The 17,399-nt window shown below is 35.6% G+C and overlaps 1 protein-coding gene across 5 annotated transcripts in view; it reads left to right on the top strand.

Moving 5' to 3' along the window:
- SLC41A2 (solute carrier family 41 member 2) overlaps nucleotides 1–17,399 on the top strand; it is a 65,041-nt gene that overhangs the window by 32,858 nt on the left and 14,784 nt on the right. For 3 of the 5 annotated variants that reach the window (XR_004239617.1, XR_004239616.1, XR_004239618.1), the window contains 2 exons: nucleotides 151–299; nucleotides 10,243–12,695. Coding sequence is in view for 2 of the 5 variants with exons in the window: in XM_032105907.1 (XP_031961798.1) it covers nucleotides 151–299; nucleotides 1,077–1,080; nucleotides 13,000–13,004 (158 nt within the window). In the remaining 3 variants the exon portion in view is untranslated. Of the gene's footprint in view, nucleotides 1–150; nucleotides 300–1,076; nucleotides 1,081–10,242; nucleotides 12,696–12,999; nucleotides 13,012–17,399 lie in introns of those variants that run through there. The other 2 variants (XM_032105907.1, XM_032105906.1) reach the window with 2 other exon arrangements.

Raw genomic sequence — 17,399 nt, 5'->3', positions numbered from 1 at the left:
TAGTGAAAATTAATGCCTGCTGTTCCACAGTAGTCAATGCTGTGGAATTCCAAAAATGGGGTGGTTTTATATTAAAATGAGTAAAAATCTAATATAATAATTGAAGAACTTAACTGAATTTTGGATTTTTCTTTTTTTTTTCAATTGTAGGAGTAAATAACAAATCAGCCCAAGTTCTGCTTCTCTTGGTGATTCCTGGACACCTGATTTTCTTGTACACTATCCATTTAATGAAAAGCGGACATACTTCCTTAACCCCCATCTTTATAGCAGTATATTTGTTTGCAGCTCTGCTACAGGTAAGAATAAGTACAACTGGCAAATGCTTGTACAAAATCAAGTTCTCGAAGAAAATAATTTTTTTCTGGTATCTGAAATCTCATAAATGGTACAAGAAGGTGTGGGTTTATAGAGGCTTTCAGCACAGCTCTGAAGTAGCTGATTATCTCCACTTATATACAGTTTACACAGGTGTACTGTTGTTGTGCGTGCTTTTCAGAACACACTTGACTGCATTATTTCCTTGTCATGCATCTTTCACATGCTTTTGGAACCGTTGCATCTAAAACCCCATCATTTTAATCAACTAGAGGGGAAATGGAAAGAAGGGAGCGGAAATGGAAAGAAGGAAAGGTAGCATTTATGAATAAGGAAAATTAAGGAAAATTCTTAAAGAAATTTCCTAAAGTGGTTCACATTACTGTTTTAGTTAACATAGTCGAGCAGATGAAAATATTACAGCTTCCTTAATGTGTTCTTAATATTTATTAGTTTAAATTAATACAACGGCAAACACTATACAAGAAGCTGTAATTGCATTAATTGTCAAACTTCTTTACCTTATTTGGCTGTTTTACCCAGTCATCTGTTCATACCCAGCAAGGGCAATTCTTGAAAGATGCCTTTTGAAATAGCGATGTCTCAAGGTGAAATGATTTCATTTTGAAAAATCACTAATACAAAATTAAATATTTTATTAAAATCACACCCATTTTTTAAGTATAACGTGCCTGAATTAACTATAATATTTCATTGCACCTTAAAACCAAAAAGTGACTGTTCATGTTACATGGTAGAAGTGTGGTTGAAATATCCATGATTTAAATATACATACTGCTTCAAAAAATGTGACCTATTTAGTTTTAATATACAAACAACATTATCAACAGGTCAATCCTTAGTAAAATTATAATTTTTAATGTTCTGAATTGTCCCATTGTTTATCACACTACTGTTTCAGTAAGGACAGGTTTCAAAAACTATTACTATTTCATATGAGAATTTACACCTTTCTGGTAGAACATGACTGGTAATGTTTCAACCTTTGCAAGTGAGAGTGTTGTACTAAAAGACATAAATTACTTTTCATTTTCCTCTTAGATAATATTCCTAGTTTCCAGCCTTATCACTTGTTTTATAATGTGTTTTCCTGAGGAAATAATGCTATTCCTTTCCTATATGTTTTCTGTCTGGATTGGGGAAAGAGTCCCTGTTAATGTAAGACTGCAGTGTGATTTCAGTCAGTATTAAACCTTTGAGATTTCCCATGGGAATCAACCTGAATTCATAAATCCAGTCCTCCTGCTAGCAGAACTGCAATCACAGCATGTTTAGGGACACTTTTTCTTCAGCAGCGAGACTTGAGAAATGCAGAGGTTCACCTGAAAACCAAGCTCAGGCATTATGGCAGGATTTTCAAATGACATAGTAATTCAGACCCAGCAACAGCACATTTTCATAAATTCAGGATCTGATTAGAGTATTCAGTTTTGCAGTCATGTGTCTCTTTTGCAGTACATACACCTGATTTTCTTGGTTTTTCACTTATAAAGCAGATATAGAGCTTTTTTTTTTCTTTTTCCCTGCTCCCTTTTATGGATTATTTTTTCCTCTTTGTCTTCTGTTGTTAGTCATAAAAGGCATTTTGAGATGTATTTACTTTGAAACTGAGTACCAGTATTGCAAACTATAACTTCTCATGGGTCTTGACATATTTACAATTTGAAACACTGTGGTTTTTAAGACCTTCTGAAAATATTTAATAGATTCCTTTCCCCATTTGAATTATTCTGGCGTTTTTCTAGTAATGATTATTGTAGCGTCGCACACCTCTAATTAGAGCAGATTTTAAATTTTCAGGGAGATGATGCTTGCTTTAATCCTTAAATCTTCAACACATTTTATTTGCCTGTTGGTCTGAAGTACTTCCAGACTGCAGTTTCATGCTTTTAAGTTGTTTCTTTCTCGAGGAAAGCACTTAAATATTTGTACTCATCCCTCTTCCCTTTTTCAGTGACATCATCTATGCACCTGGAAATTGTAAAAAACAGTTTTTAAGCTGCCATTTCTTTTAGCATAGCCTAACAGCTACTGATCTTATTTTTCTAGAATTCTTTTATATTTTTGTCCTCCCAGTGAGAGCTTTTCCAGTTCTGCTGTAAAACTGAAAAACCTCGCAGCTAAGTATTATTGTTTCAATTAACAACAAACCAAATCCATTGACAGTCTTTTGAGCAGTGGGAGATGTACATTCTAGGCCTTTTTTAATAATATATTGGACTTTGTATTTATTTTCACTTTGCATGGAAGGTGTATGAAAATGGATGTCAAAAACTACAGTCCTGCTTGCAAGCTGTATCTTTTATGTTTGAGGTGGTAGATGATAATTTAGCAGAATACAGTGATTCCCAAAGGTAAGAGTTAACTATAGTCAGTCCTGTGAGGAGGTCTGATATCACTGCTTTGCCCTTTGCCATTCCTTACTTCTGTTGAGCTGGGAGGCAGGAAGCTGAAAATGATTATGGCAATATACCACCTAGGTAGGGTTTTCCTCAGTATGTTAAAAAAATAATGCCAAATTAAAAAATAACAGCAGCAATTAAATGAATTTTCTGTCTTTGAAATTCAAGCGACTATTGTAAGGTGTTAAATTATTTAACGACGTATTTTACAGTGGACTGCAATAGGTTGTTAATTGACTTTGAATTGTGTTTATTATTTCTGACTGTCCAGCTCTGTTTATTTAAAATGAAGAGGAAAGAGTTAGAGAAATGGCAAACGTAGAACTGGAATGTTGGAGTAAATGGAAAAAAAATCCAAAAAATATTAATGCAAAGACGTTGCTTATTGCTTTTATATTTCTCTCTCTCTTTCAGTTTATGCTATTCCACATTATTTCTACAGTAAAACTAACTTATACATATGACTAACTAACTACATATGACTTCCATTTGGCATTTTAACAAGACTGTTTCAAATTGCCTGTAATCGTCACTATCCATCCCAAAGTGATAAAAATGGAATTTATTTGCATTGAAAGCTCTATGCAGTATTGCTGAAGTTCCAGTCAGAGAGTTAGTTTCATTTTCATCCAAATCTGATGCTTATATTGTTTGCTGATTTTTCACCACCCAGGCCTGCCAGCTTCTTTCATCTCTTCTCCCTACCTGTTCTGAGATTTTCTTAGATATTTTCCCCACAGCACGTCATTTAAATGAAATTTTTATGGGAACTAAATAATTAATATGCCATGATGTATTATCAATAGTATAATTCAGTTGTTATTGACTGAAAATATGCCGTTAATAAAACAAAGTACAGTTTCACTGAATATGTAGTTTTTTCTAAAAATCATTACAGTTAGATATTTTAAGTAACACGAATAGCCAGAGCTATGATTTGCATTCTTTTTGATTCTCTATGAACAAAACAGTTCCAGGTTTCTAAGCTTAGGAAACCCCAGAAAACATTTTATTTTATTTCATTTCATTTTCATTTTCCTACCCTTAATAGTACAGCTGTTTCTATTTAAATAAATATATATTCTTGAAATGTTCTTCAGTTAAATTCATAAATTGATTGTAGTGACATCCAAGGCTGTACTCCCTTTATCTTTAGAGGGGCGGAGATTTCACAATTATTTTTCCATAAAGGGAGGGAAAACTGCACAAATGTTTCTATTAATCTGCATTCAGGTAAAACTTTTAGGCTGAAGTTTAAGAGATCTGAATTAGCTCTGTAGTGAAGAGCCTCTTCTGCGTTTACAAATGGCAGCACCAGAGGAAAATACAATAAAAAGTGCTATGGGGATGGTATACTCTGTAAGTATGTAGGGTACTTCACACAATGCACTGTACAGTATTGGGGCAAGCCAGTGTGCCTAATCAAACCCAGTATAATGATTTTGAGTGTGCTTTGGATTTGCTGAGTGGCCTCTGTTTAAGAGGAATACTCTTTCCTTGAAAATCTTACAAAGCAAGCCACAAACATGCACCAGCACACTGTGTGCAGTTACGATGTGGCATTTGACCAACAAAGATTATATTAATTGGAAAACAGTCCTCCTCTTATTCCTCACAAAGGCACAAGTATTTTTTACTGTATGAGGCTGTGCACCAAGCAGAGTTTCATCCCCTGTCTTGTCAGCCTGGAGCAGAAGGAGAGCAGTGCTGGAATTGCCAAGCTGTCAGTCCTGGCACACGGCTCGGAGCACTCAAAGGCGGTCTCTGTTCTGCATGTTCTCACTGAGCCAGTAAAACGCCCTCCCAGGAATTTTCACACCTACTGACCAAATCTGAGCACACAGTTAGTCTCAGGGAATAAACAAACAATAGGAGATTCCCAGAGCTATTACCAAGCAAATAAGTAATTCCAAAATTCTTCTTACCTGATGAAGGTCAGATGTGTACAGCTGTAAAGTCACTTTTGCAGTGCTTCAGTGCTGTTTGGGGCAATAGAAAACCAAGAATTCAGCGGTGCTCATAACGACTTCCTGCTCACATCAAAAATGTCTTGGATTTCTCACCAGTGTGAGGATTCTAATGATGGTATGGGCCTCTTTAATGTGGAAACATAACTCATGGGATATACTGTACATTACAGAGAAAAAAGGAAGGTTGTGTTTATAGGCAAAATATTGATGCATTTTAAATATTGCTTTTTCTAACAGGAAAGGTTATTTCCGAAAGATGGAGCGTATAACTGCTAAAGAGACCGTATTTCAAGGAAATATGGAAACTCAAGCCCAAATCTGGACAGTTCTCTATGCTCGGTGCTTTCTCATTGCAGCATGACAAGCAGACTTGCTGGACTCACTGGGGTCTGACTGGGGCTATCAGCAGCTCCTTCCTTTCCAGCCATGTTGCTGTCTGTGGTAGAAGCCCGGCTCCTACCAAGTCATAGCAGGGATCTATCATTTTTGCCTCTAGAAGGCTGAGCTCAAAGTGCTTGTGTACGTAGCATGACACACTGAGTTGTGCTGCAGCTACTGCAGGCTGAGCATGCCAGAGCACTTACTGGTCTGGGTTACACATCCCTGCAGATAGCTGAGAAACAGCCTGAAATTAGGATTGTTTTGGTCAAACCAGGGTGTCTGGCAAAGCTACAAAGAAATCAAGATGACAATCTGAAAAACTTGATTCAAACTGAAGTTTAAAAAATGTTTCTTCCCACAAAATTACATCAATATAATCAAATTGACTCAGAAACAACTTCAGTTAAATTGGTATTCTCTTTTTTACTTCAATGAGGTCTCAGTCTGACATCAATGTATGCTGTGCTGTCTGGGTACTTGGATACCTTAGAGGAGCTAATACCACAGCTACAACACAAACAACAGCAGCAAGAAAAAACTTGCTGTTCAATGGTTTTCTTGCAGTCAGGATTGAAGGAAATCTCTGTATGTTTGGAGGAAATAATTACTTGTCCCCTCTGGACATGATCCACACCAGATATGCTACCTGAGAAAACAGTGCAGAAAAATGTCTTTTGAAAGATGTGTGTAAGACCCTACTCTGAGAGTTCACTGACTACAGATTTCTGGCTCTAGACAATGGAAAGTCAACAAGTTCAGCGTAGATCTATTACAAGCACTTTACAGTTACTACTTCATCAAAAGCCATTTAAAATTGGAGACATGTAATGTGTAATTTGAAAATTAACTTAATGAAGGGTCAAAGCCGCTAGAAGACCTAAATCATTACTCTGGCGAGAATGAGAGAGTCAGAACACAGTAGTCTTTAGAGATTCTTAAATGGGATTTTTTACTCATAATTAAAAGACCAAATAAATAAACTTACCTTTGAATTTCATAGTTCTTATGCAGTAATTTCAGGATCTTTTCATAGTTAAGTTATGTGTAAATTTTGAGTCAATATAATTTTGAAAGTAAAGGAGACTTAAAATACATTTGAAAAGAGGTTCCCTCAGTTTATTTACATCTATGTTTCCTAATGCAATTATTTTGTAATGCACCTTCAGATGGAAACAATTTAAGGTGGAATCATCAGTACTAGCAACAGGCAGGGTGTCCTGTCCAAGGCATGATAAATAAACTGCTAAAAGGTCTTCGTTCTACATACTGAACTTATAGTTGAATCTTGATAATGCCCACCTGGAAAAGCATATGAAATTACATAACCCAAACTTTAATCTTCCAGCTTGGTGTTGGAATTCACTTATCACAGCAACTAATGTACAAACTAATATAAAAGTGAACAATTCTATTCTGCTTTACAGAAGTTATTAATTTGAATATTACACTTTCATCACTGAATTTGACATGCATCCACTGATGAAATATGGACATGCCAGATGAAAGAAACAATAAAAATATTATAGCATCCTGCAACTTATTAATTAGGCTATAGGAAGCCTAGACAATATTAAGAATGTTTGGAAGGAGTTATGTATTTTTATTTTAAATAACAGAGTTTCATTCTTTGCTCATTTTAGGGGAAATTCTTTTCCCATAAGAAATTAATTCCATGAGAAAATGCAGATATACTACATGCAAAAGATCAAAAATAACTTTTCTTCACCTAGCTTTTCCTTGTTATTTGTATCTAAAGACCTTGAAAGAATGAAAGTAAATTTTGTGCACAATAAAAAAGGGAAAAAACCTGCTTTGTAGTGTGTAATGTTCCCATTTCTAGTCTTGCAGGCATAAGATTTGAACTTTCAAAATAGTAAAGCTCACTCATATTTGAGTATTCATCTTCAATTTCACTTCCAATCTGAAATTCATAAATTGAGTCAGAAAGTTCACTATCAAGAATTACTCTCTATTTCTGTCCTTTGTTGTACAAAATATATGAGTACTTATATTCTTCATCATTAGGATTTTTCAAGCTTTTCCCCTCCCTCCTACTCTTATTGCTGTATTCTGCTGCTTCTGAGGACATTTTTGACAGTGAGACCGAAGGTCATTTTTAGAAATGCAGTCTAAATCTGATCATGCCTTTAGTTTCATTTTTCTCTCTTTTGATTGTGACTTTCTCCCTGTAATGATGATAATAATATAGCATGATTTTCCTTTTAAACCATTGAAACATCTGGAATTTTGCTTGTATTTTTGCAATCCTGTCTCTGGGGCTTTTTTTTTTCTTGATCAGTGACTATTGAGTGTCTCAGTTTTCTTAGACAGATCTTTTTACATAGATAGATATTTAGTTCTTTTTTACTTTTCTTAAACCCTGCAGTTATTTTATCCTTCAGTCTGGAAGAATTCCTAGAGTTTTCTTTCGTAATTCTACTACTACTCATCTGCTTTTTTGCAGAAAACTCTCTATTAAATAATTTCTAAACTAAATAATTGCAGCTCACATCTTGAACAGTGCTGCATGTATTTACAAGCTTTTCTTACCAATTTTCTACAGCATTTCATGCTAAACAGATCGTTTTGGTACTGTATTATTAGGCTTTTCTGTGATGTTCATCCCTTTATTTTTTCCCTCAAAACCAGCTGGTTTTCAGTTGAAAGAAGGAAGTCTTTCTTCTTCATAGCATGAGTGCAGGGCAGAAATGCACAGTGTTTGTGCTGCTGTGCCATCTGCATCAATTTACTGACAGAAGTATCTGTCACTGATAAATAAATCTCACAAATCCTGAAGTGTTGTCTTGTAACATCTCTTTGACGCCTTTTTTTTTTTATCTGTCAGATCTTTGTGAGTCACTTACCACTTTGAATTCAAGACTGTCTTTCAAAAATTCAGCAAACTCATAGTAGGACACTCTTTTTCTTTTTTTCTGTTTCCAAAATAATCATTGATTGATGACTTTGATTGCCTTCTCTTAACAGTGATGAGAAGCAAAATCTTCTCGAAGACTTAGTCACATTGATTCTGTCTTGCATTACAAACTAACGTGGGCAAATAGGGAACCATTTCCAAAGACTGTTAGTGAGTTTCTAGCCATGCAAATGCATGATGCATGATAGCATTATTCCTTCCCAAAAGAAGTGAAGGCTGGTGAGCTGCAGTCTGGTAACTCACTCTGTAAGCACTAAGTTACAATTGCCATTACATACTGTGACTTGTATCAGTTAATATAATATATTATAACTTTTTCTTATGACTTGCAGAAGCCAGGCTTCTTATGATTTGCACTGTTTGTTGTGCACCCATAAGTTAACACAGCAAAAAAAATTATTTGGGAAGGTTCACAAAAGCTTAGTTTCCAAACTGCCAATATTTCACTGTAGTCTAAAGTCAGTTATTTCAGAGTGGAAAATATATAGACAACTGAAAGGCTTTCATGTCATGATTTTTAAGAGTCAAAAGTGTATACTGTCATCTAAATTGGACTGTGTATGTTATGTCTAATTGGTTGTGTTATATAAATGCAGTATATATTTTTCTTGGAATGAATGCTCTCATCTTCCAATGGAACATGCATAACTATTGTAGATGTGGGGCTCTGCAGCGTCTTCTGAGCACATCCTGTAGGAGATGGGAATGTACAGGATCTCTTATAAACAGGCCTCTTTTTGTCTCTGTAAGAAGAAGGAGCTGACTCAAGGAATCTGATAGTCTTCCAAAGAAAACATCTGTTTTAAATATATTTGTTTGGATTCCAGTCAGCACACCTAGGACTTGCATAATTAGCTTAGACTACAGAGTTCCCTTTTCAGAAGATACATTTATATAAATAAGCCATGCATTTTTCATTAAGCAAATACTCCTCCTTTCTCTTTTTTTTCTTTTTAATTACAAATTCAGGCTTGTATTTTAACATACACTTTTGCAAAGCAAAGATTAATTTTTTGTATGACATTCATTTTGCTATACTTATAGTGGAGAACTGTCTTGCAACCATCTGATCAATATTTCAGTGAATGAATGTATGCATTTATAAGTATGCTTTTGATGCCAGTAATTGATAATTTACTAAATAAAATATTAATGTTGTCCTTTTTACTACTTTTGATACTGCATTATTTTGATATCTACATTATTTTAAATGTAGTGAGTACAGTTCTTAAAAATTAATTATGGTAGTAAATGTCTTGATTTTACCCTTCTTAAATATCTGATTAACTAAAAATACCTAAAATGCAGAATTTATTTCAACTTAAGCAGCTCCTTAGAAGCTACAAGAAGAAATGAAACTCAGTTAGTGGTCCTTTCTCCATTTATCTTGTGCCATTCCACACCACTTGATTCCACTAAACCAAAATCTCTTATCATACAGCTGTGCAACATTAAAAGGATTATTTTTTTCTCAAATTGGGTTAATGATTATGCATACCTTTGGTATGAAGATCAAGCCTCTCAAATGTTCAGACATTCACAGCTGGGAATTAAATCTTTTACTTTGAGACAAATTCAGCCTGGAGTGACAATTTCATAATATATATTGCAGGTGTGCCTTATTACAGAAGGGCTGAAGGTGGTATTTCAGGCATAAAAGTAGGTTCTAGGCCATTTTTTGCAGTTCACACAACCCAGATGAAACTGTTCTTAATTTGACCTGTTGTTCTTTACATCACATCTGATTTCAGGTCAGTGTTAGACCTGTGGAAACAGGAGTTATGCCTGGGTTGAGCCTATTCCTGTGAGGCAACATGATTTGATTCTGAATTATCTCAAAGCCCCACTTATGCTCTCTCTGTACAGAATGATGAGTTATGTGAGAAGTGCAGTTGCATGTTTGGTGGAACTTTTTTTGGTTTTTCTTGCCATTTTCAGAAGTCCTCAAGCATAGACTGGGTGAAAAATGCTGTCAGTAATTCAGTATGTTCCTTCCAGCTCTGCATGTGATTGAGAGAAGTTGGCTAAGTGTTCCTCTCTCTGCTTGTGGGCAGCTTTAGTCTGAAATTCATTCTTATTAATTATTTATATTTTTCAAAAGCAACGGTATACAACAGTTCTGCCTAGTATGGAGACAGTAATGTTGGCTGTTGAATTCCTTTTGATGTAACTTACATGATAATGATACAGATTTTGTTTGTTTGATGTTGTGTAGGTGTTTACTCTGTTGTGGATTGCTGACTGGATGGTGCACCACTTCTGGAAAAAAGGAAAAGACCCTGACAGTTTTTCTATCCCTTATCTTACTGCACTGGGAGATCTTCTTGGAACTGCCTTATTAGCTATAGGTTTTCATTTTCTGTGGCTCATAGGTGACAGAGATGGTGATGTTGGTGACTAATTATTTCAAAGGATGCAATGACTTTTCCTGGAATACTGACAAGACAGATCACTCCACTTGAGGGTCCTCAAAGTGTTTGTTCCATTTGGTCTAAGTAAAACCAGTTGACACAGACCTAAAACAGCCTTAATGATTTTAGTTTGGTTTGCTTTTAAAAACTTGGATGGAACTATGATACCTGAGACCTTTACTCTGAAACCAAGGTGAATTGCTGGTAGCTGAAGATATCTGAGTAGACGCAATGAAGGGCAGATGAATCCTTTATCAAGTTTTAAATTTTTTAAAGATCTCTTCTTTTAAAAGAACAGTTCCTTACCTGTATTGCAAACCAGAACAATCTCTAATTGCTCATTGAGTGGTGGTGAAGAAAAGGGTAAGATCCAATTAGTGGCTTGCCTTGTCTTTCCCTCCGAGGGACAAAATGGGTATATTTTTTATTTTGCCGCAAGAGTGGATAGTAGACCTCAGATTAATTCATTTTCTTAGGCATTGCCTAAAGAGTTGATGATACGTTCTTACCTTGCAATTTCAGTGCTGTAGCTCTCTGACCATTACAGACTTGATACAAGTAATGACTGTTATGGTCCACACATTGTTTCCCAGGCTTTATTTTCTGTATAGGAATATGACAATCAGCATTTATAAAATTAGACACTTGAAAAGTGTCTGCAGGACTGAGCCCATTTTCTTTGTGCTAAAGTGAGCAACCTAATTATTTTGCAGTTGAGATTTATTAGAACAAAAATAGTAAAGGCAAATAATAATGTGACACTTACCTGGTCAATAATAATGGGTAAACGATTAAAATTCCTTGTGTTGAAAAGTATATGTTCATTTAGCAACTGAAAAGATATTTAACTAACTGATATTAATGGTGTTGTGGTGGCCAGTATCCTGATTTTAATGAAGTATTTAGAGGTGTTGATTTAACTGTATATACTGATCCCTGCTTGAAACTTGCAGTATAAAAGATGAAGTTTCTTTTTTAGGCACTTAGGAAGTTACATCAACTTCTCAAATTCCAGAGCTATGTCACCAATTTCTAAGCAGAAATCTCTGCTAACAGGGGATCTGCTTTCAAGCTGTGGAAAAAATATGGTCAATAAGGAAAATTATGGCTTCTCAATGATTTCTCTTATTTGTGGACATGAATATTTCAAATAATACATTGATCATGAGGACTCTGATTGCCACTTTGAAAAAAAAAGGTACTAATTACTCTATTTTAAAATCTACTGGGAGTTCCTCACAGCAGATGTTTTAAAAGACTATAGCATATGTCCTAAATGCATAATTAAATAAATCGTATTTTAAATGTTGTGATTGAAAGTTTTAAATTTTGATATTTAAATTAGACAACTGAATCAATTTAGCAGCATATGGTTTAATCCTGTAAACATTAGTCATGTGCTTTCTTCATACAAATGTTTTTTAATTTGATGGACCTATATTTGATGAGTAGATGATGTGGATAAGTGTTAATGGGACTTCTATATGTGTTGGTCACCTTAAACTCTTTAGAAGTTCAAAGTGTTCACAACTTTGAAAATTAAACCAGCTACTCAGTGCCTACACATGGATTTAGATGCCTGAATTTTAGCTCCCTCATTTAAACCTTTTTATTTAAGCGTTTTCTTACAGTTATTATAATATAGTTGTTTGAATGAATCCTATGTATTATGTCTTTTATTATGTGAGAGAAAGATGAAATCTTTCTAGCTTCAGGTTCTCTGACTTTTCTTAGTTTGTATTAATGTTATTTAAAATAGTTTCTTGTATGTAGCATTGCAGGAAATATTATTAAATTGTTTAAAATGGAATAGATGTAACTGAATTTTTTTTGATAATGGTTATTTATTTTTGATGCAGCTGTAGATGCAAATTTTTTTATTTCTGTTAGTACTGCCATCTGAATCAACTCAACTGACATTTCAAGCACTTATTAGAGTTACTGGACTTTAAGATCATTTTTAAATGAATTGCAGGATCCTTAAAAATTAAAATTTCTTGAGATACTTGCGATCTGTGCTTATCTGATGCCCGAGTGTCACAGTTTCGGAGCCAGACAAGTGACAAGACACACTGGGCTCATGCACAACAGCCCCCTTTTATGGAGTCCTCCTTTACTTACACAGAGTTGAAGGTCCACGTGATCGATCCCAATGGGCTGAACCAGTGGCCACCCGGCCAACCAGCCAAGAGCTGCTTGTGTCCCCAGTGGCCTCCAACCGTCCACAGTGGTCAGATTGCATAACCTACTGGTCAAGGTACTTCTATAATTTCAGTTATGTCTTCATTATTTCAGTTATAAAACAGGGAGTTATAAAATGGGATTCATTATTATTGTGAGGCCTTCAGGCACGAGGGAGTTGTAGTATTTAGTCATGGCAGTATCCTTAGTGGTTCGTATCCTAAATATTTTCCCTGTAAATAAGCAATTGTTGGTACGCTGTTTAGATCACTGAACTGGGGAAGAAATGTTACATGGGTAAAATTAAGTAAAATTTGAAAAAGGGAAATATATTGACAGACTGAAATAATCTGGGCTTGGAAGCAATAAGTGATGGAAAGTGTAATGGGGAAATTAAGTACTTCAATAAGGGGCAAAGTCCATTGCATGGTTGAGAGAGCAAAACCCATATTGTGGGAAAGAAAAAGGTGCAAACTTTCACACAGCATTCATTATGAGAGGCAAGAGCAAACAGAAGGAAGTTATTTGGAGAAAAGAATCAAAAGGCACAGCCAAACCTCTTTCTCAGGAAGGGAAGAAAAATATAACTTGTGTTGAAAGGACTTGGGGAAGAGGTGTAAAAAGAGATACTTTAGGGAATGGTGGAAGTGAGGGGGGAAAAAAGAATGCTCTCAGATATGATTAAAGAGGAGCTTGAGTGAAGAAAGAAGTACGACACTGATAAAACAGGGAAAACCTTGACATCTGGAAGAACAAGGAATAAGTAATCTATGATGTGGAAAGGGGTTTGATTCCTACGTGAAAGGAGCATTTTAGGAACTTAGAGGGTTTGCAAACTCTGCTACCTAGTGTTAAGAAGGCAAAAAGCTCTTACCACATTTCATGTATTCCAGCCATGAGGATAATATGGGAGGTGGCACAAAAGAGTGCTTGGATTCCAGAGGATTTTTTCAAGTACTCAAAAGCTGGACTCCCTAAACCAATTTTAACTGCAGTCAAGTCAGCCTCTTCACAATGTTCCACCTACTTGATTTTTTAAACACGGCCCAGTAACAGTGAATTACTTCACTGTATGTGCGGGTAAGAAATGTTAGCAGCAATTCTGTCAGAGACAAATTGTGTGCTTTTTGTACTGCTCAAAACGTACAATTGAAAGGGACATCCTGAGATGTTCTTGTCTCTTGTTATCAAAGCAGCCATATTTTATAATCTTGCAGATAAAATGATGACTTTTGGTATTAAAATTCATTAAGTCTTTTCCTCCTCTCAACCTGCCAGAAGATTCTTTCAAACCTTCCTTTATAATCTGCCTAATTAGGGCTCTGGCTGATTCACATCTCTGTGCTTTTGAGTCAGCATGGAGCACTTTCTTTGATTCTTGCTTTTATCAGCTCATTCACCTCATTTAAGTTGTGGGTCATCCTAAAGCTCCTCCTGCAACTTCTTGTACCATTTTCATTCTGCTTATGAGCTGGACCAGCCAGAAGCTCCAAGTGGTTTGCCTTACAAGCTACTGTCTGTAACCTGATGCTGAGTAACTCTTGGAGTGCTCTTGTTTGGCCATTCTTACTGTCTGCTCTTTCTTTGCCTCTGCTTCAGAAAAATCCCTAAGTAGAAGTACAGGCAGGTCATTTGAAGTGTGTGTAATTTTCCATTCTGAAGGACTCTGTGACCACCTCAATTGCGCTGTGAGCATGTATGAAAGGTGATAATCTCATTTATAAAGTACAGCCAGATGCAGCTTTAAAATTTGGAGTCAGTAGTGTTTCATAGCATAGGTGTTTTCTTTTCCTGTGTAGCACTTTGAAAATGATCGTTCTAGTGAGCTACTGAATGACTCCAGCTTCTTTTTAGAGTAATTATATAGCCAGGATTGTTTCTCAGCTTTATTATGCTGTTTGACGTAGGGGAAGATTCTTCTTTTAACAAATGTAGATCAATATTTTGATTTTTATAGCATTACTGTACACCTTTTCTTAATCTGTGATGTTTAAATTGGCAAAATTATCTCCCACTCCCATGTTTAATATATTAATTTCACTGGGATTTTTAGAATGTTGATGAGAAACTGGTGAGCAGCAAATTAATTTCACTTCCTATTACAATTTGCAAACAAAATTATACTTTTCTCATACAAAGATTAGAACAGCATGAGGATTAAGGCTTCACAAATGCAGTATAGTTTGCAGAATCAGGATTCAAAATAAGACCTATCATCTTTTTAATCTATTTGCTATTTCACTTCAGCTGTGAGCATCACAAAAAGCTCTCTTAAGTGCAAGAATAGCTCAGAATAGACGTCAGGAAACAGTAGTACACGTACTCTGTGAAATGAAGCGTTTGAAATTCCTTATTATTATTGTAATGGTAAAATTGCTACTGCAAATGAGATAGTCTCTTTAGAGGTGCAGAAAATGGCAACAGAATACAGTAATTGAATTATACTCTTCTTTGAAAAAAGTAAGGTAATGCTCACAAATAGTACCAAAACGACTGGAAGTGCTGTGAAGTCTCTTAGCAGGATTTTTCTTTTATTTCTGGCTAGATTTTTCGTGATACCATACATTGTTTTAATTGTGTTCTCTAATCCCTTACTAATCATGTCAGTCTGTTGCTCAGTAATCCTTTGGATTATCATTTTTCTATATGTATTTGAAGTCAAAAGATCAGTTTTTTGTATCAGTAAAGAACTAGGAAAGCGGTGTGTTTTGTCATTAAAGCCTCATTCTGATAGTCCTAAAGGAAAGGCTTTCTGTTAAATTAAACAAAAATTTGATCATCATGCAAGCTGTGCATGAATAGCCTGGGGAATCCAATATTAGCAAGACATGAATAATACACAATTAAAGCTAAGAACCTGTAGTTTACTAAATATACAAGACTGCCATATTCTGGGTGGGTACCCAAGAGCAGGAGTCATTCAGCATTGGCAGGGCTGGATGGGTTTTACCTTCTCTGCAGCTAAAAAATTATTTTGTTTTCAAGTCCTGCTAGCTGTTTATTTAATATGCAGGCTAGTTCATCATATCGTCTGTTTATGCTTTTATTTCTCAGTCCAAACTATACTTGAAATATGCTTCTTGCTTTACTTAGCATTCTTCAACTTGCTCTTTTGGGAGATTGTTTCTTCTTCAAGAGTTGCTTGAAGTATTGAGAGGTCAAGGAAGTGCTTTCCTTGAATAATTCTAAATCTGCTTTTTGCAAGTGAAATCCCAAATGAATTATATGGTAGACATCTACTGACTTCTAAACAGATCCTCAAGATTTAATAATGCTAAGTTCTCAGATTTGCATTCTAAGTTTTACTATGAATAGGATCTTTAAAAACATTTTGTCTGTTTGCTAACATTTTTCTGTCATCTCCTGGTTCAGATTAATGAAATTATTGCCATGTCCCATGTACAGTAGAATAGTATTTTAATAAATCTGACATTCTAAATGGTATTTCAAAAGTTACGAGCAACAATACTTGTTTTGTCCTTGAGAAGCAATCATCTGCTACTTTCCTATGAATCCTCATACTATGGTTAACTTTAGATCATCCAAAGCCCTTTCCCCCTCTTTTTGTTTCTGTTTTCTCAGTGCTGGCAAAATTAATTCTTTTACTACGTTATAGTATCCAGGGTTCTGGAGAAATATTCGAACATCCTTCATGTCAATTGTTTTGAAGACTGAACCAATTTTTACTCATTATGTAGAAAACCGTAGACATGTCTGATTGGTTCTAGGGAGACGAAGGGTAGCTTTCACTTAAAATAGATTAAAATCCCTGAAGTTTGGAGGATTTCCAGAATCAAAGTGAACTTGCTAAGCTTGACCACATTTAGGTATCTGGGATCAGCTCAGGTACCAATTTGTGGACAAAATTTTGGATGATTTGGAGACAAAAGCAAGCTCTGTATTTGTCTGATACATGAAGATTGGCTGATCAGCTCTCTCTCTTTCATTCATTTCATCTTAAAGCTTTGCTATGGCCATTGTGGCTTCTTTAGACCCAACCCACTAAGGCCACTAAGTACTATTGTAGTGTGAAGTCTACCACATATGTATGGGGACTGTAACAGCAGACAGCAAGGCCTTTGAAAAAAAGAAACCTTTAAAAAACCTGTGTGTCATTTGTGAAAAATGAAAGATCTAAGATGCTGTGAATTCAGATCTAAAAAGACATACGCATTCCCAGGTTTCATTTCCAGCTGGCCTTTGCTCTATTCCCACATCAGAAACCTGCTTCATTTCTTTTTTTCAAAGACTTTTTGGAAGCACTGTAAGGTTACTGAGCCAAAGAGCAGGAAATGCAGCTCTGTTAGACCCCACGTCTGGTTACGTGCCCTGTACAGGAGACTGACATGAGCTGTGACAGCATTCACCCCTCAGGGAGACCTCAATCCCCTGCTTTGAGTCTGACTGTAGAGCCTTGGCATTAAGCAGACTGTGGCCTCACACTGGGTTGTCACAGGGCTCTGAGTTGACACCAAGTCCAGCAGTTCAAAGGAAGTGCAGTTCTGCTGTTTGCCACAAAAATTGCATTTTAAACATTTAGTAAAACCTGTAAATATTTTGAAGTCCTTCTGACTTGAGATTATTGCATTACATAAATGTTTAATAGATACAGAGGTTGCACTTAAAGCGCTGATTAGTGCACACATACCTCTGGAATTTGTATGGCTTTTAGACTGGCACTAAGAGAAACAAACATTTTTAGCACTCATTACAAGAAGGAGAAAAATGTCCTATTACCATAGGAACCCTCTCACAAAATGAATGCTCACCTTTCTGGTTG

This window comes from Corvus moneduloides, chromosome 4 (assembly GCF_009650955.1).
Source record: "Corvus moneduloides isolate bCorMon1 chromosome 4, bCorMon1.pri, whole genome shotgun sequence".
NCBI classification, from domain to species: Eukaryota; Metazoa; Chordata; class Aves; order Passeriformes; family Corvidae; genus Corvus; species Corvus moneduloides.
This window is presented reverse-complemented; position numbering and strand designations above follow the sequence as displayed.